The sequence below is a fragment of the Bipolaris sorokiniana genome (assembly GCF_000338995.1).
Source record: "Bipolaris sorokiniana ND90Pr unplaced genomic scaffold COCSAscaffold_13, whole genome shotgun sequence".
Lineage (NCBI taxonomy): Eukaryota > Fungi > Ascomycota > Dothideomycetes > Pleosporales > Pleosporaceae > Bipolaris > Bipolaris sorokiniana.
In genome coordinates, this window is record NW_006911907.1 from 812,851 (window position 1) to 837,339 (window position 24,489).

Genomic DNA, 24,489 nt, shown 5'->3' on the forward strand with positions numbered 1-24,489 from the left:
GTTTCAGCAGTGCAAACAAAGAGGTATTTACAATTAACAGAGCACATCCAGCCTTTATACCTCATCCGCTACGCCAAAATGCCCAGCAAATAGTTTCTCGATCACCTCCATTACGCACACTTCTCCACGCGGAACCCCGTATTCCAACCCCGTCCCAAGCCCTTTTAGGTATACTATGTAGGCGCAAGCAGGCTCTAGCTTCCCCCACAACTTGCTCCCCAGAGCGCCACAAACTGCGCTCCCCAGGCCAACCGGAAGAACTTGGATACCATGCCTTTTGTTTCCGTGAATAAAAGGTGCTGGCGCAGTGTTAGTGAGGGCACTTGGCATGCGGTTTACCCGAGCATAGCAGTGTAGCCTAAGGCCATGAGCTGCACTGCCAAGGCGATGCCACGCAGTAGTAAACCCGGTGGTGATTTTCTCCACGAATCATAGAGGCACTTGGCGGCTTTGTTTCCCCAGCCTCTAGGTATCTGTGCTCATCGTATAATCAGGATCGTCATTTCCGGGGTGATAGTGGATTTGTGCTTGAGGGTTTGCTCATTGCTGTATGTTGCGGCTGGGTTCTGGGTTTGAGGGTTCATGTAAGCATGGTTGGAATTCCAAAACTCGAAATCCTAACTAAGTAAATAAGTGAAAATCATGTTCTACAGGATGAAGATGGAGTGATGGGTAGACAACCAGTTGTAAACGGCCCGTAGTCTTGGACCCTGAATCATAGTACCGCCTTGGTACCATATGGCAAATACTCGGCCATCTTACATGTGCATATTGAAATAGACCATAGCGCACTCTTATTCCCATTGGTCAGCCATTTCCTTTACAGCCTTCTCCAAGCTATCCCACCCGGATCCCTTGACTCGTTTCAGCAACTCCTCTGCTCTCTGATTCGGAACCTTCATCTTGTCTTCGCCCAATCCCTTGATGTTTTCTGGGAACTCCCTCTCGGGATACTGCTTACGCCAAATATCCATTATCTTGTTGTAGCTCCATGGCTCTGCGAATGCAAAAATGCGTTCGGAGTATACGTCGTTGTAGATCAATGCAGCGACATGCAGTAGCGCGCAGTCGACGGTATGAACATACCACTGTGGGCCAGCAAACGTGGTGAATGCTTCAAGATTCGTACTCGTCCAAGCGAAGTGGGCCCACTCGATGGTAGATGGTTTGCCTTGGCGTTCGGGGAGGAGAAGGGCGCCGAAGTTTACATTTGGTAGCTGTTACAGTTAGCGTTGTATATAAAACGATATCTGGGACCACGACTTACAATAGAGTTCAAGACAAAGCTTGGTTTGTTCTCTTCCACCCACTTTACTATTGCCTTTTCCGTCTCCGTCTTCATGGCCGCATAGCCCAGCAATCCTGATCCATTTCCCTGCTCTCGAACACGTCTTAGTGCCTCTTCGTTGAAGGTACCCTCGTCGATTGAGAACTCCACATCGGGTTGAGGGAAGGTCGCGGCGATCGATGACGAGGTGAAGACGAAGCGTTTGACCGAAGGAGTTTTTGCGCAAGACTTGAGGGCATTGAGAGCGCCTTTTACCGCGATGGGAATGGCCACGTTGATATCCGAACTCTCACTAATAGGTGCTGCGACATGGATGAAGCCGTCAATACCTGGTAGTAGAGTAAGCTTAGCCGTCGTCTTTGCCAGATTAGGTGTTGTATGACTTCAACGTACCTTGCGTGAAATTGTCATAGCAACCTTCGATGGTCATATCCGGTACGTTAACCAGCTCCAGCTTTGCATCTTTGTGCTTTTCACTAAAATAGTCGACCAAGTATTGGTGCTTCTTAGCATTCCTCACTGCGCCACGAACGTTGTATCCCCTCTCTAGCAATTGATCGGTGATATGGCTTCCGATCAGGCCATTGACGCCCGTCACAAAGATAGTAGTCCCAGCTTCAAGCGCAAGAGTAGGCATAGTGAGGCAAGAGCTTTCAAGTAGGATAAGGGGGCGGGGTCCGCAAGCTATGCAGAAAAGGAGTATGAGCAGAAGTGAGCAATGTTTTTTGGACAAGAAAACTTGGATTCTGTTGCCAGAGCAGAGAAGATTTTATTGAATGCGATATCTGAAACCAAATACTTACAAGATGAGAGATTAAATACGTTTGTGGAGAGCATCAAGGTCGCCAAACGCTAACTGTGTTAGGAAAGGGATGTTCGCCTGCATGCTGCAAGATGGCTTGCTTACGAATAGGATTCAGCATCAAACCTCGGTTTTATCCTATCAGCGAGCATTGGCGCTGATATTTTCTTAGGTTGAATCTGACGAGTAGTAGTCTGGCTTGTATCTCTTCAGACGTAGAGCATGTGGCTCTGAATGAAAACAGACTGTGTTCTCGTTGGAAGAGGAGTCATGATAAGTTAAATGTAGCAATTTACCATAAAAAGAGTTTATGATACAATACGTGTGATCAAGTGACGTGTTTCTATTGGGGTTATCCAGTTTTGCATAACTTTGCGAGAGGGTAGATCACCCGCCGGTTCTGACATTTCGACGTGATTGGTAAGGGGCATGATTTGTAATAAAGATATGGAAGCAAAAGATATAGTGATATTGAGTTTGATTATTTTATCTAATTCGAGGCCAACCTTTGCATTTCCATCTGATTATCTGAGAGACGCAGGGCTTTGCTAAGTCTGATGATGTATTTTCAGGCGCCCCGAAATAGGACGTAATGAGTTGATCAGCCACGGTCTTGACTGTATCTTGGGCAAGTATGCGGAGTAAACGTAAAGTCATGAAGGCTGCGAATTTCAGCAAGTGCAGTGGACTTTTATTCTTCCCGAGAGAAACCGCTTCTGTAGGAGTTCGAGTACTGAGGTGCCTCACAAGTTTTAACTTCGGACCTAGTAGAGAAACAAAGTAATCCTGCATCATGGACATAATCGCATCTACAGCTTTCCCCTGCTCTTCTCCATCTCCTCTCGTAGCACCAATCCAACAGGACCACCACGGCTTCCATCACCCGGCCACTGCTTCTCAGGAATGCGCTCAGCGGGCCAATCCCAAAGTCCCTTGAAATCCTCGGGTGTTCGACCTTGCAGACATTCTACAATGCTGTCACCAATGACGGGCAGAAACTTGAAGCCATGGCCTGAACCACCCGTGGCGACAAATAGACCGCTATACTTGGGGTGGTATGATATCAAGAAGTCGCCATTCCTTGTGTCCGTGTACCAGCAGATCTTCGATTTGGTAAACGGCCGTGAGGGCGTAGCAATCGAGGGATGTATTGCCTTGAGGAAGTCGCGACATTGGCGTTGACCCTCTACCGGAACAGCTTGTGTCGGGTCATCGACACCTGTGTAGGGCAAAGATACTGTGATTGTCTCATTCGGGTCGTCTGACTCGGGATGCGGGATGGTCGTCGGATTAATGTAGCCATGACCGTGGCGCGCTACCTTGAGCAACCTCTTAGAGGGCGGAATCATGAAAAGTCCATGTGAGAGATTCAAGAGAGTTGGCCTGTTGGCCATTTTTGCTTCCTCTTCCTCGGATATTGGCATATAGCATATAGCCTGTCCTGTCGCTTTGCAGATGCCCCGTAGATCTATGAGCGACGCTGTCCATGCGCCTGCTGCCAGTACTGTCAAGTCGGCCTTCAGCTCACTCGAATCGTTGAACCGGACGCCAGACACAGTGCTGGTCTTATGGTTGATCAGCAACTTCTTCACCGGTTTGGTGACGAACTTGACTCGATTCAAACTTTCGACCTTTTCCCGCAACCAAATCATGGCTCCCTCAGCATCAGCCCAGCCAGAACTCCAGTTGACATATCCTGTGGATCCGTTGCCCCATGGAGCATTGCCTTCAAGACCACATGCTCTTTGTATTTCTTCAGCCGAGTTAAGGACCTCAACCTTGTCTGTTCCTATTGCCCGGACATTTGCCAACGAGTTTGGCACGTACTGTTGTTCCGGCCCCCAGGCAGTTACACACAGTCCGACTTCATGGTAGTGTTCCGTCGCAAAATCGGTTCGCCAGCGGTTCTGCGCAATAGTTGCTAGGCGGGTGTAGCGCGCGGCGGCATAGTCGGGGCGTATGATGCGCGAGGTATCAATCTATTTGTGCTTGTCTGAGCGTTTGGTCTTTGTGGTAATGGCCTTATGCGACGACCGAAAAAGGTTGCTTGGTAGAGTGGACGGGTGCCATGTTGAATCGCTGTACTTACGCTCGAGCCGTCCGGTGCAGGAAAGGGCTGTCGATCTACAACAGTGATTGAGGTATCTTTGTACTGAGGGTTTTGACATAGAGAGTAAGCAGTTGAAAGGCCAAATGCGCCACTTCCGACGATTAGAATGGATGAGGGTATATTGGAGATTGTAGAGGGAGCCATTGGGCACAGTTTGAAAAAGAACTATATGCAAAATAAAAAGCAAAAAAGTATGAAGCAGAGATGTACAAGGAGATATTAGACTCACAGACTTGAAAAATTCCGACCAACAGCCGCTGGAAGGCCGATATCGTCGACTGATTAACGGCAGTATCGGTTATGTATGGGCCGACCCTCATGGCTTGCAGGGCGCTTTGACACTAGACTACTCCCGACCGATTGGATCGCGCGTCAAAAGATTTGAGGCTCAAGCCAACATTTGCTGGCCTCAGCAATTGAAAACCAACCACACTCGTCACGCACTCGATCGATAAACATTGGCGCGCCATGGCGAAGCTACCTAAGCCTCCCAAATCGTTTCCTATAAAATCTACCATACCGACAAAGCCTGCCACACCACTGCCCAGGCGAATTCCCCGAACGCAGCCGACGCCTGAGCATCTGCTACGAGTACCCGAGAACCAGACACCCGAACAAGCAGCTAAGAGAGTATGGGCGGCACGACCAAGGCTATCTGATCTCCAGCGGCTGTCAGACGAGGAGTTGAGGTCGGCGCAGCACCAGGCCAAGCTGCGACAATGGAGACAATGGCCCATGTTCGGCATTGGCCTGATCGCATTCGGGATGGGCACATACGCAACAATGCTCTGGACATCGCTGACTCATGAGGCCGACTTGAAAGACCTGCCGGTGGATCTTTCTGATCGGTTTGACAAGGAGGCTGAGGGGTACGACGAGAAAGTGGATACATCGGAGATGCTACTCTTCCTAACTCGGAAACGCAAGAAGCTCACAGCCATGGCAAAGGGACACGTGTTGGAGGTGGCCGTGGGCACAGGCAGGAACATACCCTATTACAAGACGAAGCAATGCGCGACGGTAACGCTGCTGGACTCGAGTGGGCCTATGCTGGAGGTTGCCAGGCGGAAATGGAACGACACGCACAAGGAGTACTTTAGCCGCGTCTTTTTTAAGCATCAGTCAGCCATTGATCCAATAACGCCTCCGTATGGCGCACAAGATGGATACGATACGGTGTTGCAGACGATGGGGTTATGTTCCACGCCGGAGCCCGTCAAGCTACTGCAGAACCTAGAAGCGTCGACTAATGAGGACGGACAGATACTGCTTCTGGAGCATGGAAAATCGCATTACGAGTGGCTCAACAAGATGCTAGATAAGACGGCCCCCGCACATGCCGATGAGCATGGTTGCTGGTGGAACAAGGACATTGGCAAGATTGTCCAGGAGAGCGGCTTGGAGGTTGTCGAGATGAAGCGCTATAACTTTGGCACGACGTGGTGGCTCCAATTGAAGCCGAGAAAAGGCATACGGCAGAAGCGGACTACGGCGGGTTCAGGTGAGCAGCCGGCGACTGCGCAGGCCGGGCCGGCAGTCGAACACAAGCCATGGTGGTGGTTGTGGAGTTGAATCCATAACCGTCTGTCTCGTCATCTCCACCCCGCATTATCGAGAGTGGAGACCTGGCACCATCAGACTCAAGGCATGCAATGGTCAGTCTGGACTACTCTACGGCTACGTACAGCTACGCATACGTAGCCGCAGGGGCGCTGGGTCGGCCAGGCCAGGCAGCTTTTGTTTTTGCCCAAGGTGACGCAAGGCTTGGGCATGGCTGAGATGAAGGAGGGGCACGACCGGATGCGGTAATTCCAGGATGGCGACCAAGAATCGTCACTTGGGGGAACCCAACAGCAGGTGAAGCGAGATCTGCGGTTGGGATCATGGGCAATGCACAAACGATCGCGTCACCATCACTACTTTGCAAGTGCACGGCGGCTCATCCAAACTTTGATATGTTTTACCACCAAGCCACGCCATGTGCTTTCGCGTGCTTTAGGCGTGGGCGGGAGGCCCGTTGAGCGGGCAGGGCAAGGAGATGAAGCTGCGTAATCGAGCACGCAACAGCCCTCTGACTCGACGTGTTGGCCTGTGGAAAGAAGCAAACAAACATGCGTCTTCACCGTCTTTCACGACTTGCCAACTGCCTTATCCAGCCCGCACTTCGTCTGGGGAAGAAGGATAGTGCATCCGCAAAACTGTGTGCCCGCAGCCCAAGTGCGGCGCCAAACCTTCCAGTTCCCCACAAAAGGTGACGCTGAGCTGCGCATGCAGGCCAGACTTGGCGGTATGTGGCTAGCCGGATGGGGAAAGGATTTCTGCATAGCCCATGTCGCATCATCCGAAGTCATGGCAACTCGCGTGCGCAATGTTTGGGGCACTGTCACGATGTCCCCCCCTCCCCTCCTCGGTGCGGGCATTGCGTGCGACAGAGCCGCTACGATGCCCATTGCTGGATGCAGGCACGCACACGCGAGACATTGGCAGCTCGTACGAAACCGTGGGCGTCCTTGACTCGTTGTGGTTAGCAGCAACGCTCCTCCGTGCCGGCAGCGCCTCTATGTTCACATGTGGACGTTGCCGAGGACTGGCCGCATGGCCACAGCGAAAAGTTCCGTCAAAGAAAAATTCGCGAAAAAGTGCGCTCACCGCCCTGGGGCATCCCGGCTCCATCGTCGAGGCTAAATCCACTTTTGCAGCTAGACGAAACCTCTGGACAGGGATGCTCGCACGCTGGAACTGGATGATATGCACGCAGCATCAGATCATGGAAAAGCGTCCAACCAGCCGCGACGTGGCCGTTGGAAGGCCTGGAGAAGCGCATCAATTGAGGCGGTCAGCTGGCGGGACAGCTGTGACGACCCGCCTGTGTGCAGACAGAGGGATGCCAATGCCAATGATGAGGGATGTCAACCACGGCGAGATTGACACCCGTCGCGGAGGTTTATCGGCTACGACGCATTCCCACAAGCATGGTTTAGCAAGGTCCACTTATCTCGTGCCCGGCGCCAGATGTTAACAGATCCAGGCTTGACACAACAAGAGGGGCAAGCCGTCAATGGCAACAGTGGGATTGGCCGAGCCCACGCCTTGTGCACAAGGCGTGAGAGCAGCCAGCCGGTGAAGGCAGGCCTGGAGGGGCGACTACTCTACTTTGTCTGGCTGCTGGAGACTATGTACAAGTACGTTGCCGCGTGGTACATGCGGGCGGCCACGGCATCTTGATAGGAGCGTAACGCTCTAGCCCCTGGCCAACAAAGCAAAAACGGGCTCTAAAAGTAGTATGCTGTCATAACCAGCCTGAGCATTACTGGACTGGGTACATTCACCCTCCCACTACCAGCAGCGCACGGTCTCCTGCCGGAGCCTAGTCGCTCCTTCTTCACCCAGTTGCTCCACCACGCCTCTGACCTTTCCCTCACAACATCCCACCCCCCTCCTCCCACCACCCCTCGAACTCCATCAGGGACCATTGTCCATTGTGCTGCCCGCGTCTCGCGCCTTGCCTCTTTCTCTAGTTCTTTGCTTGCTGTGCTGTTGCGGCGACACTTTGCTGTGCTGTTGCAACCTCTCGTTGCCGTCTTCCTACTAGAGGCAAACCCATTTGCCATCGCTGCCTTGTCTATTTGCTGCCTTCAGGAGGCAAGTTGCGTAGCTGCGACGACACGAGTGCCACTCTCAGCACTCACCCACTACTACCACCTCTACCTCCTCCAACACTACCACCATCACCATCACCACCATCACACCCAACGACGACCATCCCTCCTCCTCCTGCCCACAGTAATCAGGCGCCCTCCTCGACGCCATCCCTGCAGTGCAGAAGAAAGTTGCATATTTCGGCGGCAGCGCTTGGTGGCATAGGCTGTAGTGCATTCCTACCCGACCAATCCACATCCCTGAGCCTTCTCGCAGTCACCAAACACTTGTGGCTGCACACCCATTACCAGCCTTAATAATATATCTTTCTCCCTGCAAAGGTTACCCTTTGTCTTCTTCTCTTATCTTACCGCTTGCGCAACTGTTGCGACCGAGTCGCTGCGACAAGATGCCCTACAACACCCGCCGCAAGTCCCTGTCGCTGCCGTCACTCGGCATCCAGCTCCCAGGAGCGCCCCGAACGGTGCGCTCACCGCCTTCGACAAGCGACGGTCAGCACGCCGCAAAGAAACAGAAACGCTCACATTCGGGCTCTCTCTCATCCTCGCTTGCATCACCATCACGCCCATCGGCGCTGCGTATCGACGAGCACCGACCCAAAAGCTCAGGCCGCGTCGCCGACACCCCGCCACCGTCACCAGGCGGCGAGTCCGGCACCGCCAAGATCGACACTCAAGGTATTGATGACGAGATTGTTGTCGGTGTTATCGAGCAGCTCGAAAAGACAGGCAACCGACCCCATTTACTCAAGGAGCTTGCCCTTGTTCTATCGCCCATCATCCCCATTGTCGAGAGGTACGTAACCAACCTTGGCGCGTGTTCATAATTACTTATGCTGATGTGCGCTAGCTCTGCCAACCCAGCAGCCATCATCTCGTCACGTCTAGCCACATACCTCAAGCGCAACTGGACCGCGTTATCGAGATGTCCCCTCGACAAGAAGCTTGTTGGCACGCACCCAAAGCGTGTCTACTACTTCCTTTCCACACGCCCACACCAACCGATTCCTGCTGACGGGGGTAATGCCCCAATCGCACCGCGCATCGTGACGCCGTCACTTTCGTCTGCTACATCGGAAGAAGAAGAGGACATGGACGCAAGATCACGAGATCGCATGTCGCCGTCTCCAGAACTCGATCTCTCCGACTACGACAGCAACACCAGTGACCCCTTTTCCAACCAAACCCATCCTCCTACAACCGCCAACATTTCACACAACCGCCGCGCCCAATCACCTCCGTTAGAAAAGGACGAACGCGAGTTCACCCAGACTGCGTCGTTTCTTCAACAACGCCGGATGAGCCAAGAAGCGGAGCGTGCACGATCTGCCAGCGCATCTGCTGAGCCGACACAAAGCAGCGATGTGAAGATGGAAGAAATCGCCACCTCCGTCGAGGAGACGGTTGAAAGCGCCGCCCGCAAAGATTCCGAAGCGGCGGCCACTCTCTTTGGTCAAATGGATCAGGTCGTGAGCTACAATTCCGCACTCTCGCCCAGCAGCCCTGCACTCAGGCCTACACTCCACATCGACATGCCGCCACCATCGCTCAAGCGCAAAGAGATAAAACTCGAGTTTGACGATGACTGGGTTATGAGGAGCCCGGAGCTTATTGATCTGGACGAGCTTGACGATCTTTTTGGTGGTTACTAAACCATCAGCCAAATCTGCGCTTTTCCGGCACACGATGTTTACGATTCTCTTGGGACATGTTCTCTCATCTACTTCGACTATATTCATTGTATTCTCACCTCATTATCGTCTTTTCTTTTATGCTCTTTTACAGCGTATGTCCTAGAAGGATTCGTTTTGCCGCTCGCGCTGCATTCATTATGCACTCTAGGGATGTTGGGATATCGCATGGAGTTCTTGAGATGTGGGAGTCTAGGAAGGAATTCTGTACGATAAGTGTAGAGTGTATTCGTTGCGACGGGCGCTGAGGCGCCTGGCTGATGCGCTGGATTGTTACTTGGCGAGGGAATTTGTGGAGCAAAGGAGTGCGGGCAAACATGTGGCACTGTTGCCACCCGCCCCGCGCGACAAGCAAATGGGTAGAAATGGAAGGGAACAGGACTGCTATATAAAAGCTCTTGAAATTGGAAAAACAGTTAATATGCTTCAACATTTGGAACTTTTTGCCAGCGCGGCGGTCACGGTGTTTGCTTATTTGCTTGTGACTGTATGTATGTATGTATGTACGGGAATGTTGTCGCCAAAGCTTGGGGGGCCGGGCTCCCTTACTATCCACGTACCGCTTGCTCACCGCCCGACTTGTATGATTTCTGCACCTAAGACTACAGTACACCTGGCATTGGTCTAATGCAGAACAGAGTGGAAAAATTGGGCCCTCACCGGCAGGTCTACCTGTGCCCAATGCGTGCCTCGATCTGACCCAGACGGTCCTAGTCTCAGAGGGGAAGGGAGCTTATGATTGGCAACGCCTGGTGGACAAGTTGCGGTCGAGGGCGATGTGCTGGAGACCGCCTCACTTTCCACCAACAGTACACTACACCGAGGGGTGAACGCTGTACAAGCAAATTCTCTGCATACCCGTCGACGGTTTTTCTGAAAAGCTCAGGACAATTCTCCATCTTGTGCAATCGCCTGTTCGCAGAAAAAGAGGCTGGGTAAGCGAGTCCAATGACTTGGGCACCCCAGCCTACAGCAAAGCTTTGAAGCCGGCGCCCAACCTCACGGAGGAAACAACAGTGCGCTGTGCGCGCCGCGACACGTCCGCTCTACCATCTTTTTTTCCCTTATCGACTCCCCAGGCCCCTTCAATCCGCGCCTCCTTTGTGCCCTGCGTCAAAGTGCTTGTTGCGGGCTCCCAGGGCTGCTGAGGTTCCTGACTGTCTCGCTTACTTTGCGCCGGACCAGTCTTCGCACTTGGTGACGGAAACAACTGGCCTGAGCATTCACCACACAGCCCTCCGGTCGCATCGTTCAAGGTTGAGTGGGTAAAGGTGAAACACATTTCCTCATAGACTCTTCACGTGGCATACGGGAATTGGACCCTGGATACGGACAACCACACTGCTGCTGCTGTCCTGCAGAAAGCCAACACAGCACCCTCGATCATCGACGCCCGGCCATACAAAACCACGATCAGCCGCGTTGCCTGTCAGCAAATCACGCCGCGGTCGCAAGAGACTTAGCCATATTAACATAGTCGCCTCTCCCTGGACCAGGCCTTCATCTAATCCTCCCCGAAAACAACTACCTTTTTCAAAATCACATTTACAGAGGACTCGCAACCTAAGGAACAAAATGTCGGTAGCCATGTCGCGAGCCAGAAGCAGAAGTCGGGCGCCAAGCACAAGAGCGCCCCTGAACTCATCACCAATTGTTGTGGATATCCCACGAAGCGGCGCAAAATCGCCCCTCATTGTCGATGTGCCCGCCACCCCGAGGACAAGAAGTAGGAGTAGAGGCAGAGTTGAGCCGGCCGTAGACGCGCCTGGATTGAGTGGCGGCAGAGGAATGTTCAAGAGGCTGATTGTTGCTTGTGACGGCACTTGGCTAAACTCGGATGACGGAACCAAGAATGGCACGCTTTCCATCCCAAGCAACATCACCCGGATCTCAAGAGCTATCAAAGCAGTCAGCCAAGATGGAATCCAGCAAATTGTAAACTACCAACAAGGTCTCGGTACCGAAGGCGGAAAGATTTCTCGTCTTGTTGGAGGCAGCACAGGCAAAGGCCTTGCTGAAGATGTTCGAGAAGCTTACTCATTTCTTGCAAATAACTACCATCCAGGAGACGAAATTTTCCTACTCGGATTCTCCAGAGGCGCCTTCACTGCGCGCAGCATTGGTGGATTGATTGGAGAAATCGGTCTCCTCACCAAAAAAGGCTTGAATACTTTACCAGAAGTATATGAAGACGTCCAAAACCGAAGGAACGAGGACTACCGGCCAAAACATGAGGATATCCCATTTCCACGGAAACCAAGCGCCGGGGATCCACGATATGCAGAGGAGTTGGAGCGCCGGGGCCTGACCAGACTCGACATTCCGATCAAATGCATTGCCGTGTGGGATACAGTCGGAAGCCTTGGAATACCCAGAATTGGAATACTGCAGCGTGCAGGTCTGCAGTCGAAGCAATCAAAAGCAACGACGTTTTACGACACTAAACTTTCCAATTGTGTGGAAAATGCATTCCAGGCTCTTGCTCTGGACGAGACTCGATCATCATTTGCACCTGCTATCTGGGAAAAGCCCGAGGGCAACCGCACCACGCTCCGCCAAGTGTGGTTTCCAGGTGCGCACGCAAACGTAGGAGGCGGTTATGACGATATGCAGATTTCCAATATTAGTCTTGCGTGGATGATGAGCCAGCTGGAGCCATTTTTGGACATGCGAGGTGAATATTTATTCGAGCAGGACGATCTCAATGAGAAGTACTACAAGAAAGAAGAGGGCGCCATCCGACCATGGAGTTTTGGTAAAATCTACAGCGAGCTCAAAGGGGCTTTTGCAATAGGTGGAAGTTCTGTAGGTTTTTTTTTCTACTTTTTATTGTTTTGGGAAGTTTGGGCTGACAAATACGAAAGCAACGCAAACCTGGACAATACACTGCAGTTGACCCGTATACGGGTCGGGCAACAGACCGACCGCTGCGGCAGACGAATGAGTACATTCATCCCTCGGTCCGCACGCGGTTCCGCCTAGAAGGCCCTGGAGTGCAAGATCGGGGCTTGTACGAAGCGCGGGCACTGACAGACAGCTACAAATTGGTGGTTGACTACGGTTCGAACAACTCGCGCGCAGGCGACGCCGAAGTTTTCTGGAAGATCAAGTGGAGAGACGCAAACGCGGTCAAAGTGCTGCCCGAAGCACCGTTGTGGAGGCTAGAGAGGGAGCTCGCGCGGCGGGATCCGGCAACATACGACTATGTGAAGAAGCCACCTGCGACCAGCTCGACCAAGAGCAAGCGACGAGCGCCACGGCCAATGTCAGCTGATTTTTCAAACTCCAAAGTAGGTGGACTGGGCAGCCCTGTCTCGCCCCGAAAGAGTCGTAGAGAAACTTTCTCACCAAGATCCACGTTTCCAGTTGACGACAAGCCCCCAGCGCGGAGGAGCAGTACGAAGATGGACCGAGCGAGGAGTCGCAGCCGCGCGAGGAGTGTTGAATTTGCCAGCGATCGCGAAACGGATATCCGAGAAAGTATGCCACATCGTCGGGAGAAGGACAAGGCGTGGTGGGAAGGCAAGCGGTGATGCTATGTTTGAGAAGAAACGAAATGACACTATAGCCGACTTCTTTTGAGAGGGGAAAAAATTACTTTTGAGTAGATGGGGGGTTGGATATAAGCGGGATACCCTTTATTTAGTTTAGTTTTTTTTATTTAGATAATGACACTTTTTACAGATCTAGTACGTAGTATATAGTATACAAATACTCAAGGTTAACGTATTATTATTATTATTATACGGGTTTGCGGATTACTTTTTTTGCCGAGACGCCTATCAAAATGCATACTCCACTCTAAGGCCACTCCAACAACACCTTGTACAACTGTTGCAAGTAAAAAAGTGGAAAATTCCTCTCCTTGAATATGGGACAAAAGGCTGAAGGCTAATAATTGGCTTCCTCTCGGTCGATCGGCTTGAAACCAGCAAACCCAGACCAAGCAAGCCTCATAAGTACGTAGTACCATCGGAGCTGGGCGATCTTATCTCCGACTTCACCTAGTTGATGACCGAGAGAGAGAGTCCGTCAAAAACAAACCGCCACGATATTATCTTAAGCAAAACTAAGATTAGATACGTACGCTGACTCTATGCTTACCAAGCCGTGAGTGTATATCAAGTATACTACCGCCAGTATTGCAACAGGAATACAGGTATAACCGGATTTCCATATAATCGGAGCTGGGGCAATGCTATCTCAGACTTCATCAGTCGACCGAGAGGGCGTGCACGTCAGAAGATCATGTAACTTGGCCTTTTCCCCACACAAAGAGGTGAATAAGTATTCCGTTAAGGAAGGGGGGGGGGGGTGGGGGGATGCCCTGTCCCCGCGAGGGGAGACTGACTACTTCCAAGGGGTTGTCAGAGTAGATGTTAGACTTAGTAGCAAACAGCCCGGTGACGGGATGTAACATGTTCATAGCCGAGACAAGATCCAGTGGCACCTTTTTATTGACGGTTAGGGGGGCACGTGTGCATAAGGACGCTTTTATCAGCTACGTGGCGGGATCCATGGATTGGGTGCCCACCCACGATCTTCGCTATGATGCTTCGCTTGCTTGTATCGTTACAGTAACGGTGGCATGCTCGCTGGGCATCTCTTATTTCTTTGTCCTTGATCAACGCGTGGCTACGAATGCGACTTGGTACACTCTTATTGAGGATGCGTTGAAAAATCCATTCAAGGCGCGAGAGCAGTGGGTTGTTGTGGGCACTAAGGAGACTCTTTATGGAGGAATGAAAAAAAAAGTAATACAAAGTTGTGAATGGACAAATGATAGCATCCACTGACGGTTGATGTAGATCAAAGGTGCTATTGCAGTGGTTTCTTCTACAGGGCCTTTGGTCTTTCTGCCAAACTCGTTTGCGGATGAAATACGGAATATGAAAGAGCTTCACTTTGTCAGACCTTTGATACAAGTGGGTCAAGTTTGATTGAAGCTATATTGTGGTTGGATGTAGCTGATTGTGTCACTTATAATAGGACGCGTTGAGCCATTATCAGGGATTAACTCCATTCTTAGTCATTGATCAACACGACGTTACTCAAGAAGTCATCCGGCTTAATCTTACCTGATCTTTGGGTATGTATGCACTGCAAGTTTTACATGGTGTAACCGTACTCATATCTTCAGATAGCATCACTGAAGACATGAACACCGAAGTCGAAGCCGTTCTCATGGACATGCTAGGCAATGTTCAAGGTATACGCTGTCGTTTTTTTACCAAAGTCATTATACACACTAACAAGACTTCTGCATAAAGACTGGAAAACCATAGACCTAAAAACCCTCATTCACCGTTTAGCCGCCCGCGTCTCTTGCCGCGTCTTCCTTGGCCCAGAACTCTCAGACAATGCCGAATGGATCGATATAGACGTAACCTACACTGAAAACTCCATGAGGGTAATCTATCAACTGCGCAGTTTACATCCAATCTTTCGACCCATTGCGCAATGGTGGATGCCCGCCCTTCGCGTATGCAGGCTGCAAGTTGCAAAGTCACGCGAAATCATCAATCCACTCGTTCAGAAACGGCTGCAGAAGAAAGCTAATGGCGAGGCTACTGAAAAAACTGCTGATATAATTAGCTGGATTGATGACAAGGCTAGGGCGAAGAAGACAAAGATTGATTTTGCCGAACTACAGCTATTCCTCTCGTTCGCGGCTGTGCATACTACTACGGAAATGATATCGGGATTAATGTGCGATCTTGTCGAGAATGAGCACTGGATCTCACAAATCAGGGAAGAGGTAGTGTCGACTCTCTCGAAATATGGCCGGAAAAGACGTTGTTGGCTTCGATGAAGCTGCTTGGTAGCGCGATGAAAGAATCGCAGCGCTTGAATAAGCTGACTGGTCGTAAGCACTAGCTCCCACTTTGAACTATTTATATATCTAAAATTTACAGTCGGGACGCAACGCGTAGTTCTATCCAACGTAACCTTCTCCAACGGCACCATAATCCCCAGAGGCTACAAACTCGCCGTCGAACACCGATTCTCGGACCCAACTCTGTACCCCAAGAGCGAGCACTTCGAAGCAGGTCGGTTTCTCAAGCTGCGCGACACTGATCAGAGTCGGTGGCAATTCGTTACCGGGTCGCCTGAGCATCTGGGATTCGGATACAGAAAGCATACTTGCCCTGGCCGCTTTTTCGCCAGCAATGAGATCAATATTATTATAGTCTACTTGCTCGTCAAGTAGGATTGGAAGTTTACGGAGGAAGGAAGATTTTGGACGCCTTTTGCTGGGGCAGAGTATATTTTTAACGATAAACAAAAGGTTGTGGTGAAGAATAGGCGGGAGGAGATTGATCTAAGTTGCCTTTAGACTGTATGACTGCATAGTAGAAGATAGAGAAAACGTTAGGGAGTGCAGTCTATAACTTTAGTGGCTAGCCGCAGCGTGTCTAGAATCGTCCCAAGGCTGTATCGTCCGGATAGATCGGCAAAGATGCGGTTCCCGGGGTCCTTGTACTTACTGTAGTGTAGGAGGAAGTGGGCGACGATCTGCCGTCTCTGTCCACAACCGCTGCGGGGACTGGTAACGGTCGGACCATGTTAATAGAAGAGGAAGTCGTTGAGGTCTATCTTCTCGGTTCGCAGATGCACTAGCAGCGCGCCTTCCCTTTTGCTGAGCTGCAGCACTTTCTTGGTGGGCGCCGGCATGTACCTGTGTATCGTGCGGCCTTTTCTGTCTTCCCTCCATGCACTAAACCAAGCCCTTTCTGCTAGTGTCTTGAACCACTTTATGAGCGTTATTCTAACTAGGTACAGCTGCGAAGGCTGTGTGCAATGTCGATAGGGTGTCTGGCCTCATGTGTACAGACAGTATCTACTGTATGAGTGGGCATACCGCTACCGTCGGTGTGGATGCTAAGATTGTTGTCTGTTACGCATTCTGCGTCGTGGCGGTCTCAGGCCTTGTCTGCGTTGCCGGCGATTTCATGATGTGGCCCTTGCTGCTATGGAGGCGTGATGAATGGCGTGATGTGCTCTTGCTTGCTCCTCAGTGCTTCGTAGACTTTCTGAAAGGGACTCTTGTATGCGGATTGTTATTATCGCTACAATGGATCGAAGTGATAGTGGTGGCCTTGTGGAAAGTGAGGCTTATTATTGAGATGAAGCAGTGTCTTGGCATATCTGGGAGGAAGGTATCTACACCACTGTAAATTTCATGTTGGAAGGCACATACTGAATTCAAATCGACCCTCGTATATATCTGGGTAGACAAATATATCTTCTACGGTGTCTACAGGCTATGATACTGCTGTGAAGTCACAATGCCTGCAATTTTATCTGTTATGGAGGTTGTTCCGTTACAAAGGGATGTAAGTACTGTACGTCAGCCATGCAAAGAGCTTATCTACTATAGGTAAAGCGCGCTTTTCGGTATGATATGGTATATAATAGATATCTGTCTTGGTGACATCAACGTCTACTACGCTGCGCCTCAACGTCGCCTTGTAGTATATGTAAGTATACTTATGTAGAGCATTTCCATAAGGGGGCAGAGTGGGCCTAATGGTGGACTAAGCCCGATATGTTCAGGGGTCCCTAGTCATGATCGCGGCCAACGGTTTCACCAGGTAGTGTGCATCTTCCAAATCAAGCCACCTATGAGAGGGCAGCATGGGGAGATGATGATGTGGTGTGTGTGGTGATGCACCTTCAGCCGCACGAGTGTGGGAATACTACGTAGCTATGCAGTGTCCGAAATTGGAGTAATTTAGCAACAAAAATAAAGAAGGATTTTCGTGCTGGGACGAGGCCGCACGGGGCGGGTGGCCGCAACGCACTGGACTGCCTTCAACGACTTGAACAACAAGGGAAAGGCATGCGCAAGATCGTCGTAATGGCCTCGACTGATGTGGACGAAAAAGGGTGTTGGCAAGAATGGAATACGAAAGTGCATGAGGAATGACCTCGGACAATAATTGGGATGCGGAGCCTGAATGTTATATTTAGCGTGGCCATCGCCCAGTAGCGCGGCGGGCGGCCCCCTTTGGCTTAGTTTGCCTCCGCCGTCCGCTTGCTGATGTTGCTCTGCTGCCACTGCGCGCAAAGACCAACCAGGCCCGGCTCTCCTTTCATCAGCCCTGAATCATCGACAAACTCTCTTTCTTTCCCTCTCGCCGTCCCGCCTCACCCTCGTTCCCACCCCACGCCTCCCGCATCCTCTCCGTCAGGAATTCTAACCTTCGCCAGTCACTCGTTTCAACGGACGAAGGAGTACCCTCTTCACGGCTTGCGTAATCCCTTTTTACCCTGGCGTCGCACCTGCATCGGCCCTAGTTGTTGACACTACTCCCGCCCCCCCGAATACCTGCACTACCACCCACTCGGTCCTCGACAGTCTCTTGCCCGCCCCTCTGCGCCTTCGCTCGCTCAATTTCTACGCGACCTGTCTGCGGCACTTCGAAGCTCGAGGAAGAGACAATATAATCGCTTTTAGCTTTTGGCATTAATTTCTTGGCAAACATGAGACCAGCTCGGATTCTCGCGGCCGTCGTGGCCATGTCCTCAGTCACGCATGCCATCTCGGATGCCTTTGACAACATCCACGGTCTGGCTGACGTCAAGGAGGTGCTTTTTGGACGACAAGACAGTATGTTTCCACCCAAACAAAATCAGGCGATCACGGCATGGATACTAACGGAATGACCTATAGACAACAACAATAACAATAACAACAACGACAACAACAACGACAAAAAATCGTCAGATGCCCCAGCGAGCACACCGGCCCCCAAGCCCACGGGTGATAGCAACAACAATGACAACAATGACAACAAGAGCGGTGACAACAACGACAACAAGACCAGCAACAACAATGACAACAAGAGCGGTGACAATAACGATAACAAGACCGCATCCGACCCTAAAGAGACCGGAACACCCACAGGCAAAGCATCGGGCAGCAAGACCACCAAGAAGCCAACAAAGTCAACAACCTTCGATCCCCGACTTCCCGCCGGTGGTATTACCATGGTCACTCCGGATGCTCTTGCTGGTTCACAATACTACAAGGTTGGCGACTACATCACGTTCGCTTGGAACTACACATCCCTCTCCGTCACCCCCACAGCCATCGACGTCCTTGCTTCCTGCACCGCCAACCAAGCTACATACACCATCGCTGTCAACATGTCTTCCGCCGAGACACAGGTGGTATGGAACACCAAGGAGACCCCAGAGGGCCAGGCACCCTTCTTGACCGAGAACTACAAGCTCCTCATCTACGACTCCAACTCGACTGCCACGGCACCAGCGCGGGCTGGTTACTTGGGTGCTTTCAGCGGCTTCACCTTTGGCATGTACCTGCCCCAGCCATACACCTCCCTCAAGGGTAAGTCTTGTTCAGTTCTTTTCTCTGGTAAACTCCATGGACTAACAAAATACAGATGGCTGGAACTGCCCCAACTGCAACGCCGCCCTGTCTAATCTCGAACGAATGACGCTCACAACCATGCTCTTCACCTGCGGAACAACAGTCGGCTCGCTAGTGTACTTCACATACCAATTTGGCTTGTGGTGATGAAACAATCCAGTCTGGCTCGACTTCATCCCGATTTAGCCTCTCCGCCACACCCCCCTCCAGAGACGCTCAAACGCAAAGACTCGATCCTTGGTCGCTTACGATAACGGCATTCCTTCTTTACGCTTCACTCCTGTCGATATATCTACGTGTACACACAGCGAATTCTCATCACTCCTTTAGATTACTTGTTTTAAAGAAAAAAATTGGCGGCACCTTGGTGGGTGTTGCAACGGCCGTTGGTCTCGGTTTATTGTTGTTTTTTGCCTCTCGACCGACTTGCACAAAGCAGACGACAGAGCCAAGGCAGATCCCCTAGCCGCACTCCTTTAGTCTTTTCTGAGAGGGGAAGCAAAGCTCAGGGTACCCAAGCATTCGGCGCTGCAAAGGAGTTTTTTTATTTAGGTTTGTCATTTAGGAACGGAAAATGGGAAGGACAAGCTGAGGAGATGTTTTTGTGAACCTATGATCCATAGGATAATATTTTGCCGTGTAGCAAAGGCGGGGGAGAGAGCAGAGAGAGGAGAAAAGATGAATACGAATTCTAGTGCCCTATTGGGACTGTCCCTTTTTCTCGTGCAAATCTCATGATCCACCGATACCACACTCCATATTCTGCCATGTACACGACATCTCAAGGACATTCTGCTATTGTCCTCTACATCTCTAGAATACTTCTCTTACAAACAGCCATTGTTGACGTCCAATCAGTAAATTTTACATAATACCTCCGCACACCCACCCAATAAGCAACATGTTAAAAGAATAAAATATCCTGCAAAACAAAATGGTGATAAGAAAAATCCCGAAATGGGCAAATGGTATCTCGGTAAGCACACCTCATGGACCCCTACGCTAAGATCGCCAGAGTAAATAGACGAGAAGAAAAGAAATGGAAAGAAAAAAACAAAAAGAGGACGCTTCCATCTATTCATCCATCCATCCCAGGGAATGAATTGCAGAGAAAAATATTGGCCCTGCAGCGAAAGGGATCTGGGACCTAAACTTTCTTTTCTCCACGTTCCCTCTTACTCATTCACAAGTTCTGTACAGTACTAGCATTCCTACCCACGACGAACACTCGAAGTCCCCCTCGCAGGAGTCCTCCACTCATCCTTGAGCACCCACCTCCCCCTCTGCGCACTCCCGCTCTTTTCGAGCGTAGCAATCAACTTGAGCATTTCCTTGAACTCTTCGTTCCTACCGGGCTGCGCACGACAGTAGTGGTCAAAGTGGTCGACGAGCATGCGGCTAGGGACTGTGCCGCCATGGGTAAGCATAAAGTCACGGATCATTTCGAGCATGCGGCGGCCCCGGAAAGTCTGGGGCGTCGTGGTAGTGGCAGCGATGGTGGGGGCGTCTGATGTCGTGCTGCTGCTGGGCACTAGCCGGCCTTGACGCGCGGCGAGGTTGTTGAGGATCGAGGTTGAGGAGGGGAGGCCGCCGCGACCACCTCCGCGACCACCGCGACCACCGCGCGTAGATGGGCCTCCTCCGCGAGGAGCGTCGGGGCGTCCTGCTTGACCAAATTGACCGGTCCAGGTTGGGGTTCCTGCGGGCACGTTTCTCGCTTCTTCCATGCTTTTCTTCAGCTGCTCGGCTGCCAGGGCGGCTTGTCGCTTTGCTTCGCGTTGGATGTAGGCGGGATCGGCTTGCACTTTGCGTTTGCGTCCGCCGGATGTCGAGTTCATAATGGCGTCGTGCTCGAGCACTGAGTGGACGCCGGTTTTGGCGAATATGGTCGACATGAGACGGGAATCGACAGGGGTTTTGTCGTCGGTAGCAGTCCCATCTTCGTTCGTAGTGGGAGTCTCTTCAGAGTCGGAAACAGGAGCTTTGAAAGCTTCAGATCGTGATATGCCTTTTACAGCTGCTAGATCCTTGGCTGCTGTAGCATCGTCTTTTTCACCTTCTGCTGTTTTGCCATCCTCTTCGAATTTGACTTCGGAGCCACGAAACAAGTTGCCGGTTTCCGTCTCCCCCTCTGCACTCTCAACACCAAGTGTGAACAAATCGTGCAGGTCGCTCATCTGGAACGTCTGTCGCTGTTTTGGGTCTTTCAGCACTTTGTTGGTCAAGAACTGCTTGAAGATTTGACGGTGGTAAATCTTCTCTTCGATAGTACCGGCCGACATGAGGCGGTAGATCTCGACTTCTCGCTTCTGTCCTAGACGCCACGATCGCTCTCGAGCCTGAATATCAGTCGAAGGGTTCCAATCTGGGTCGTATATGATAACGCGATTGGCACCTGTGAGATTGACACCAAGGCCACCGACTTTCGTGGTGAGTAAGAAAACATGAAGGTTCGGATCCGTATTAAACTCGTCCACCATGTTTTGCCGGTCCTTGATGGGTGTCTCGCCATCCATTCGGCGCCAGTTGATATCAGGAAGCTGGCTAATGAATTTTTGCAGGATGTCAAGCATGATGCGGTGCTGGGCAAAGAGTAACGTCTTGTGTCCGCCCTTCTTCCACAGGGATAGTAACTCCTTGACGACCTGCATCTTTCCCGACTTATTGGCATTGCCATAGTCGTACCCAGGCTTCTTGGACAGAGTCTTGTGCTCCGTAAGGTCAGGATGGTTGCATATCTTGCGAAGATAGTCGACGCCGTAAAGCATCTGGCGCTTGCCGTTTGCAATTGACCTCATATCCTCTGATGCTAGAAAGGATTCGTAAGCTTGTCGCTGCTGTTTTGTCAACTTACAGAACAGCACTTGTTCTTTCTTCTGTGGCAGATCGGTTGCAACATCAGCCTTGAAACGCTGGAGCAAGTATGGGCTAACAGCATCTTTCAGGGTTTCAGCGCATCGAACTGCAGTCTCAAATTCTAGATTCGAAGCATTTGCATATCCTCCACGCTTAATTGGAAATTCGAACTGGTTGCGAAAGTTGACAAGGGTACCAAGCCGCATAGGGAAAACGAAGTCGAACAGTGACCAAAGTTCCGTTAGATTGTTTTGCATTGGAGTTCCCGAAAGGATGATGCGGTTTGGTGTACGAAGTTCCTTGCAGTGAATAGTAATGGCAGTATTGGGGTTCCGAATCTTGTGTCCCTCGTCTAAGATGGCGCATTCCCATTCAGTCGGAATCAAAAACTCAGCGTATGTTTGCAGCCCCGAGTAAGTAGTGACGAGTACGTGTCCATCCCGCTTGACCTTTTCAAGTATCTTCTTAGCAGCTTTACCGGCGCCAGTCAGAGTCGTATCGTAGTCGCCATAGTTTCGAAGTTCCATCTCTCGTTCTATGCGGTCTTCGCGTCGGGTGTCTAGCATACCGCTACCAGATGTATGTAGGATAGAGACCCGTAGTGCTGGCCACCAACGGTGAAACTCATTAACCCACTGCTTCATAACAGTTGCTGGACATACTACAATAACAGGCTTGGTAAGTAGCCTCGAATAATGAAGGCCTGCAACGAAGCTGACGGCCTGTATTGTTTTACCAAGACCCATCTCGTCTCCAATGATACCGCCCACATTTTGAGAATACAGTTCCCATAACCACTGCACACCCGTCTTCTGATAGTCGAACAATGCTGGATATATATCACCAGGAATTCGAAATCCACCATCGAACTCTGCATCGGTTTCGGTAGGATGAGGCTGGTAACACTCTTCTTCTCCTTCTTCCTCCGCAGTTGTCTCGCCATTATTGGCTTTCGCCTTCTTTCTTGCAGCTGCTCGGTTCTTTGACCAAGTCTCTACGCGTTTTCGGTAGACTCGCTCGTTACCATCATCAACACCTGCAAGATCCTCAACCACTGCTCCTTCTGTAGATGCAGCTTTGGCTTTCTTCGGCTTTTTGCCCTTGGCTTTGCGCTTGCGACCGGTAGCCTCCTCTGCATAGGAGTCATCTTCGGCCGTGTCTTGCACGTCTTCGTCCGACTCATCTAACGTTGCAAGCTGGCGATCGGTCATACCAGGCTCGAAGGCATCATCAGAGTCCGGGTCTGTAAAACCGAGGTCTGCACCAGACTCGCTAGCAGGAGTAGCCTTCCTTCGCTTCCTAGACCGTGCTGGAGGATGTGGACTAGGAGCTTCTGAACTGGACTCGACGTCCTCAAAGCCAGGCTTCATTAGATTACGGTGCGAAACAGGTCCTTTTGCTGCCTCGACTACTATGTCTTCAACCTCGGCGTCCAGCATGACCTCTCCTAGGGTCCCCGAGCCCGGTTGGTTCTGCGCCAACTTGGAAAAAGGTGTAATTTTTCCTGTACGAATAAGCCATTCACGCTGTGTTTCGTTGGGTAGGGGCCCATTTGCGCTATCTCCCGCTGCTTCATCTACCCCAGGTTCTTTGTGGCGATCGTTGATGCGCTGTTGTATGCCATCCATCTCTTTATCCAGGTCGTCGATCTTCTGCCGATATGCTGCCATCTCCCCACGTAGCTTTGCCTTCTGTGTATCGAGAGCTGGTAAAGCCAAACGGTTTTTGAGCTTCTGTATAGCGGCCTCTGCTCGCTTTGCCTCAGCCTCCAACTTTTCTATGCGCTTTTTGTCCCGAGCATCTGCCTGCTCTATGAGCATCTGGTCGGCCTGCCGGCCAATATCTCGTTCCAAGTCGTCTTGTGCTCGAGTACCGGTTGTCAGGAATTTGAGTCTCTCTGTTTCGTCTGCATCCGAGGCGATGCCTTCGTCTGGGATCTGGTTGCCATCTTCGGCTGGAGCGTCGTCGATTGTGATGCCAGGCGCCACAGCTGACGCTTCGCGTACAGAGGGCGACGACATCTTGAGGACGAGCTTTGAACAAGAGGCAGGAGTTCGAAGGGATCTATTGTGGGCCAAGACGAGTGAAGACTGACAGGTGAAGCCCCGCCACTATCAGCTTGAAATCAAGGGAAGGTGCGCTGAAGGCAACAGCGGGCAGGCGCACAGCGGAAAGGGACGCAAGCCAGAAGGCTATGGTGTAGGTGAAGGCATCGCGATGAAAATTAGGGTATCAAAGACAGTGTATCAGGCGACGCTACAATAGAACATGCCGAGTAACAAAGTTGCGACGATGATGAATACTTTTGCCCGTAGCGATGATATCACTAGAACGCGCTAGGCGGACGGCCGCGGCTCACTTCCGCGTTACTACCACCGCCCCTCGACGCGTCTAGACATGTAATGTATCCAAGCGTCGAACAGACTAGGAAAGCCTCCAACAACAGCACATGGACACGTCAGCCCAACAAGGAGTTGCACTCCCTGCTTCTCTAATCGCAACTGGCAGGGTCCTGCGACGAGCACCACTTGTTGCATGCCATGTCTTCTTCATGTCACATGCCTTAGCATAGAGCAACTCAGATATATTCACTGGACATGTCGGCCCAACACCTCTGCGTTCAGCCTCGCGCATGTCGTAGCGGTGGCGTCAGTTCGAAACATACCGCCCCCCCTTTCTTCTCGAA

The 24,489-nt window shown here is 51.3% G+C and overlaps 11 protein-coding genes across 11 annotated transcripts; 7 read left to right on the forward strand and 4 right to left on the reverse strand.

The window, feature by feature from the left end:
* Window positions 1-573: 573 nt before the first annotated feature.
* On the reverse strand, window positions 574-2,061 carry COCSADRAFT_39749 (uncharacterized protein). The gene is made up of 3 exons (XM_007704910.1): window positions 1,682-2,061; window positions 1,268-1,617; window positions 574-1,217 (listed from the first exon to the last, which is right to left on the reverse strand). Exons 1-3 carry the CDS (start codon window positions 1,923-1,925, stop codon window positions 795-797), a joined length of 1,017 nt encoding a protein of 338 aa, XP_007703100.1. The 5' UTR covers window positions 1,926-2,061; the 3' UTR covers window positions 574-794.
* A 493-nt stretch (window positions 2,062-2,554) lies between these two features.
* Window positions 2,555-4,413, reverse strand: COCSADRAFT_39750 (uncharacterized protein). Its single transcript, XM_007704911.1, has 2 exons — window positions 4,180-4,413; window positions 2,555-4,069 (listed from the first exon to the last, which is right to left on the reverse strand). Exons 1-2 carry the CDS (start codon window positions 4,342-4,344, stop codon window positions 2,900-2,902), a joined length of 1,335 nt encoding a protein of 444 aa, XP_007703101.1. The 5' UTR covers window positions 4,345-4,413; the 3' UTR covers window positions 2,555-2,899.
* A 113-nt stretch (window positions 4,414-4,526) lies between these two features.
* On the forward strand, window positions 4,527-5,830 carry COCSADRAFT_238752 (uncharacterized protein). Its single transcript, XM_007705191.1, has one exon. The coding sequence runs from the start codon at window positions 4,669-4,671 to the stop codon at window positions 5,770-5,772; it is 1,104 nt and encodes a 367-aa protein (XP_007703381.1). The 5' UTR covers window positions 4,527-4,668; the 3' UTR covers window positions 5,773-5,830.
* A 477-nt stretch (window positions 5,831-6,307) lies between these two features.
* COCSADRAFT_238754 (uncharacterized protein) lies at window positions 6,308-7,346 on the forward strand. Its single transcript, XM_007705192.1, has one exon. The coding sequence runs from the start codon at window positions 6,530-6,532 to the stop codon at window positions 7,217-7,219; it is 690 nt and encodes a 229-aa protein (XP_007703382.1). The 5' UTR covers window positions 6,308-6,529; the 3' UTR covers window positions 7,220-7,346.
* A 684-nt stretch (window positions 7,347-8,030) lies between these two features.
* On the forward strand, window positions 8,031-9,575 carry COCSADRAFT_238774 (uncharacterized protein). The gene is made up of 2 exons (XM_007705193.1): window positions 8,031-8,655; window positions 8,710-9,575. The coding sequence occupies exons 1-2, from the start codon at window positions 8,249-8,251 to the stop codon at window positions 9,509-9,511; spliced, it is 1,209 nt and encodes a 402-aa protein (XP_007703383.1). The 5' UTR covers window positions 8,031-8,248; the 3' UTR covers window positions 9,512-9,575.
* Window positions 9,576-10,106, reverse strand: COCSADRAFT_238768 (uncharacterized protein). The gene has a single exon (XM_007705194.1). It carries the CDS (start codon window positions 9,981-9,983, stop codon window positions 9,639-9,641), a length of 345 nt encoding a protein of 114 aa, XP_007703384.1. The 5' UTR covers window positions 9,984-10,106; the 3' UTR covers window positions 9,576-9,638.
* A 1,031-nt stretch (window positions 10,107-11,137) lies between these two features.
* On the forward strand, window positions 11,138-13,083 carry COCSADRAFT_98231 (uncharacterized protein; the record flags this gene model as incomplete). Its single annotated transcript, XM_007705195.1, has 2 exons — window positions 11,138-12,355; window positions 12,415-13,083. The coding sequence occupies 2 exons, from the start codon at window positions 11,138-11,140 to the stop codon at window positions 13,081-13,083; spliced, it is 1,887 nt and encodes a 628-aa protein (XP_007703385.1).
* Window positions 13,084-14,641: 1,558 nt separating this feature from the next.
* Window positions 14,642-15,761, forward strand: COCSADRAFT_174372 (uncharacterized protein; the record flags this gene model as incomplete). Its single annotated transcript, XM_007705196.1, has 4 exons — window positions 14,642-14,759; window positions 14,821-15,308; window positions 15,344-15,416; window positions 15,466-15,761. 4 exons carry the CDS (start codon window positions 14,642-14,644, stop codon window positions 15,759-15,761), a joined length of 975 nt encoding a protein of 324 aa, XP_007703386.1.
* Window positions 15,762-17,577: 1,816 nt separating this feature from the next.
* COCSADRAFT_238810 (uncharacterized protein) lies at window positions 17,578-17,948 on the forward strand. Its single transcript, XM_007705197.1, has one exon. It carries the CDS (start codon window positions 17,595-17,597, stop codon window positions 17,856-17,858), a length of 264 nt encoding a protein of 87 aa, XP_007703387.1. The 5' UTR covers window positions 17,578-17,594; the 3' UTR covers window positions 17,859-17,948.
* Window positions 17,949-19,515, forward strand: COCSADRAFT_238811 (uncharacterized protein). Its single transcript, XM_007705198.1, has 3 exons — window positions 17,949-18,164; window positions 18,228-18,905; window positions 18,961-19,515. Exons 1-3 carry the CDS (start codon window positions 18,038-18,040, stop codon window positions 19,092-19,094), a joined length of 939 nt encoding a protein of 312 aa, XP_007703388.1. The 5' UTR covers window positions 17,949-18,037; the 3' UTR covers window positions 19,095-19,515.
* Window positions 19,516-19,768: 253 nt separating this feature from the next.
* Window positions 19,769-23,824, reverse strand: COCSADRAFT_124441 (uncharacterized protein; the record flags this gene model as incomplete). Its single annotated transcript, XM_007705199.1, has 1 exon — window positions 19,769-23,824. The coding sequence occupies one exon, from the start codon at window positions 23,822-23,824 to the stop codon at window positions 20,159-20,161; it is 3,666 nt and encodes a 1,221-aa protein (XP_007703389.1). The 3' UTR covers window positions 19,769-20,158.
* Between the last annotated feature and the right edge of the window lie 665 nt (window positions 23,825-24,489).

What these genes read in the sequence shown, in the direction of transcription:
- COCSADRAFT_238810 (XM_007705197.1), top strand. Translation starts at nt 17,595, where the DNA reads ATGTTGCTCTGCTGCCACTGCGCGCAAAGACCAACCAGGCCCGGCTCT.
- COCSADRAFT_238774 (XM_007705193.1), top strand. Translation starts at nt 8,249, where the DNA reads ATGCCCTACAACACCCGCCGCAAGTCCCTGTCGCTGCCGTCACTCGGC. An exon ending in ATCATCCCCATTGTCGAGAG is followed by an intron (nt 8,656 to 8,709) that starts GTACGTAACCAA and finishes GATGTGCGCTAG; the next exon opens with CTCTGCCAACCCAGCAGCCA.
- COCSADRAFT_238754 (XM_007705192.1), top strand. Translation starts at nt 6,530, where the DNA reads ATGTCGCATCATCCGAAGTCATGGCAACTCGCGTGCGCAATGTTTGGG.
- COCSADRAFT_238768 (XM_007705194.1), bottom strand. Translation starts at nt 9,983, where the DNA reads ATGTTGAAGCATATTAACTGTTTTTCCAATTTCAAGAGCTTTTATATA.
- COCSADRAFT_39750 (XM_007704911.1), bottom strand. Translation starts at nt 4,344, where the DNA reads ATGGCTCCCTCTACAATCTCCAATATACCCTCATCCATTCTAATCGTC. An exon ending in CTGCACCGGACGGCTCGAGC is followed by an intron (nt 4,070 to 4,179) that starts GTAAGTACAGCG and finishes AAGCACAAATAG; the next exon opens with ATTGATACCTCGCGCATCAT.
- COCSADRAFT_238752 (XM_007705191.1), top strand. Translation starts at nt 4,669, where the DNA reads ATGGCGAAGCTACCTAAGCCTCCCAAATCGTTTCCTATAAAATCTACC.
- COCSADRAFT_39749 (XM_007704910.1), bottom strand. Translation starts at nt 1,925, where the DNA reads ATGCCTACTCTTGCGCTTGAAGCTGGGACTACTATCTTTGTGACGGGC. An exon ending in CTATGACAATTTCACGCAAG is followed by an intron (nt 1,618 to 1,681) that starts GTACGTTGAAGT and finishes CTCTACTACCAG; the next exon opens with GTATTGACGGCTTCATCCAT. An exon ending in GCTTTGTCTTGAACTCTATT is followed by an intron (nt 1,218 to 1,267) that starts GTAAGTCGTGGT and finishes TAACTGTAACAG; the next exon opens with CTACCAAATGTAAACTTCGG.
- COCSADRAFT_238811 (XM_007705198.1), top strand. Translation starts at nt 18,038, where the DNA reads ATGAGACCAGCTCGGATTCTCGCGGCCGTCGTGGCCATGTCCTCAGTC. An exon ending in GCTTTTTGGACGACAAGACA is followed by an intron (nt 18,165 to 18,227) that starts GTATGTTTCCAC and finishes AATGACCTATAG; the next exon opens with ACAACAACAATAACAATAAC. An exon ending in GCCATACACCTCCCTCAAGG is followed by an intron (nt 18,906 to 18,960) that starts GTAAGTCTTGTT and finishes AACAAAATACAG; the next exon opens with ATGGCTGGAACTGCCCCAAC.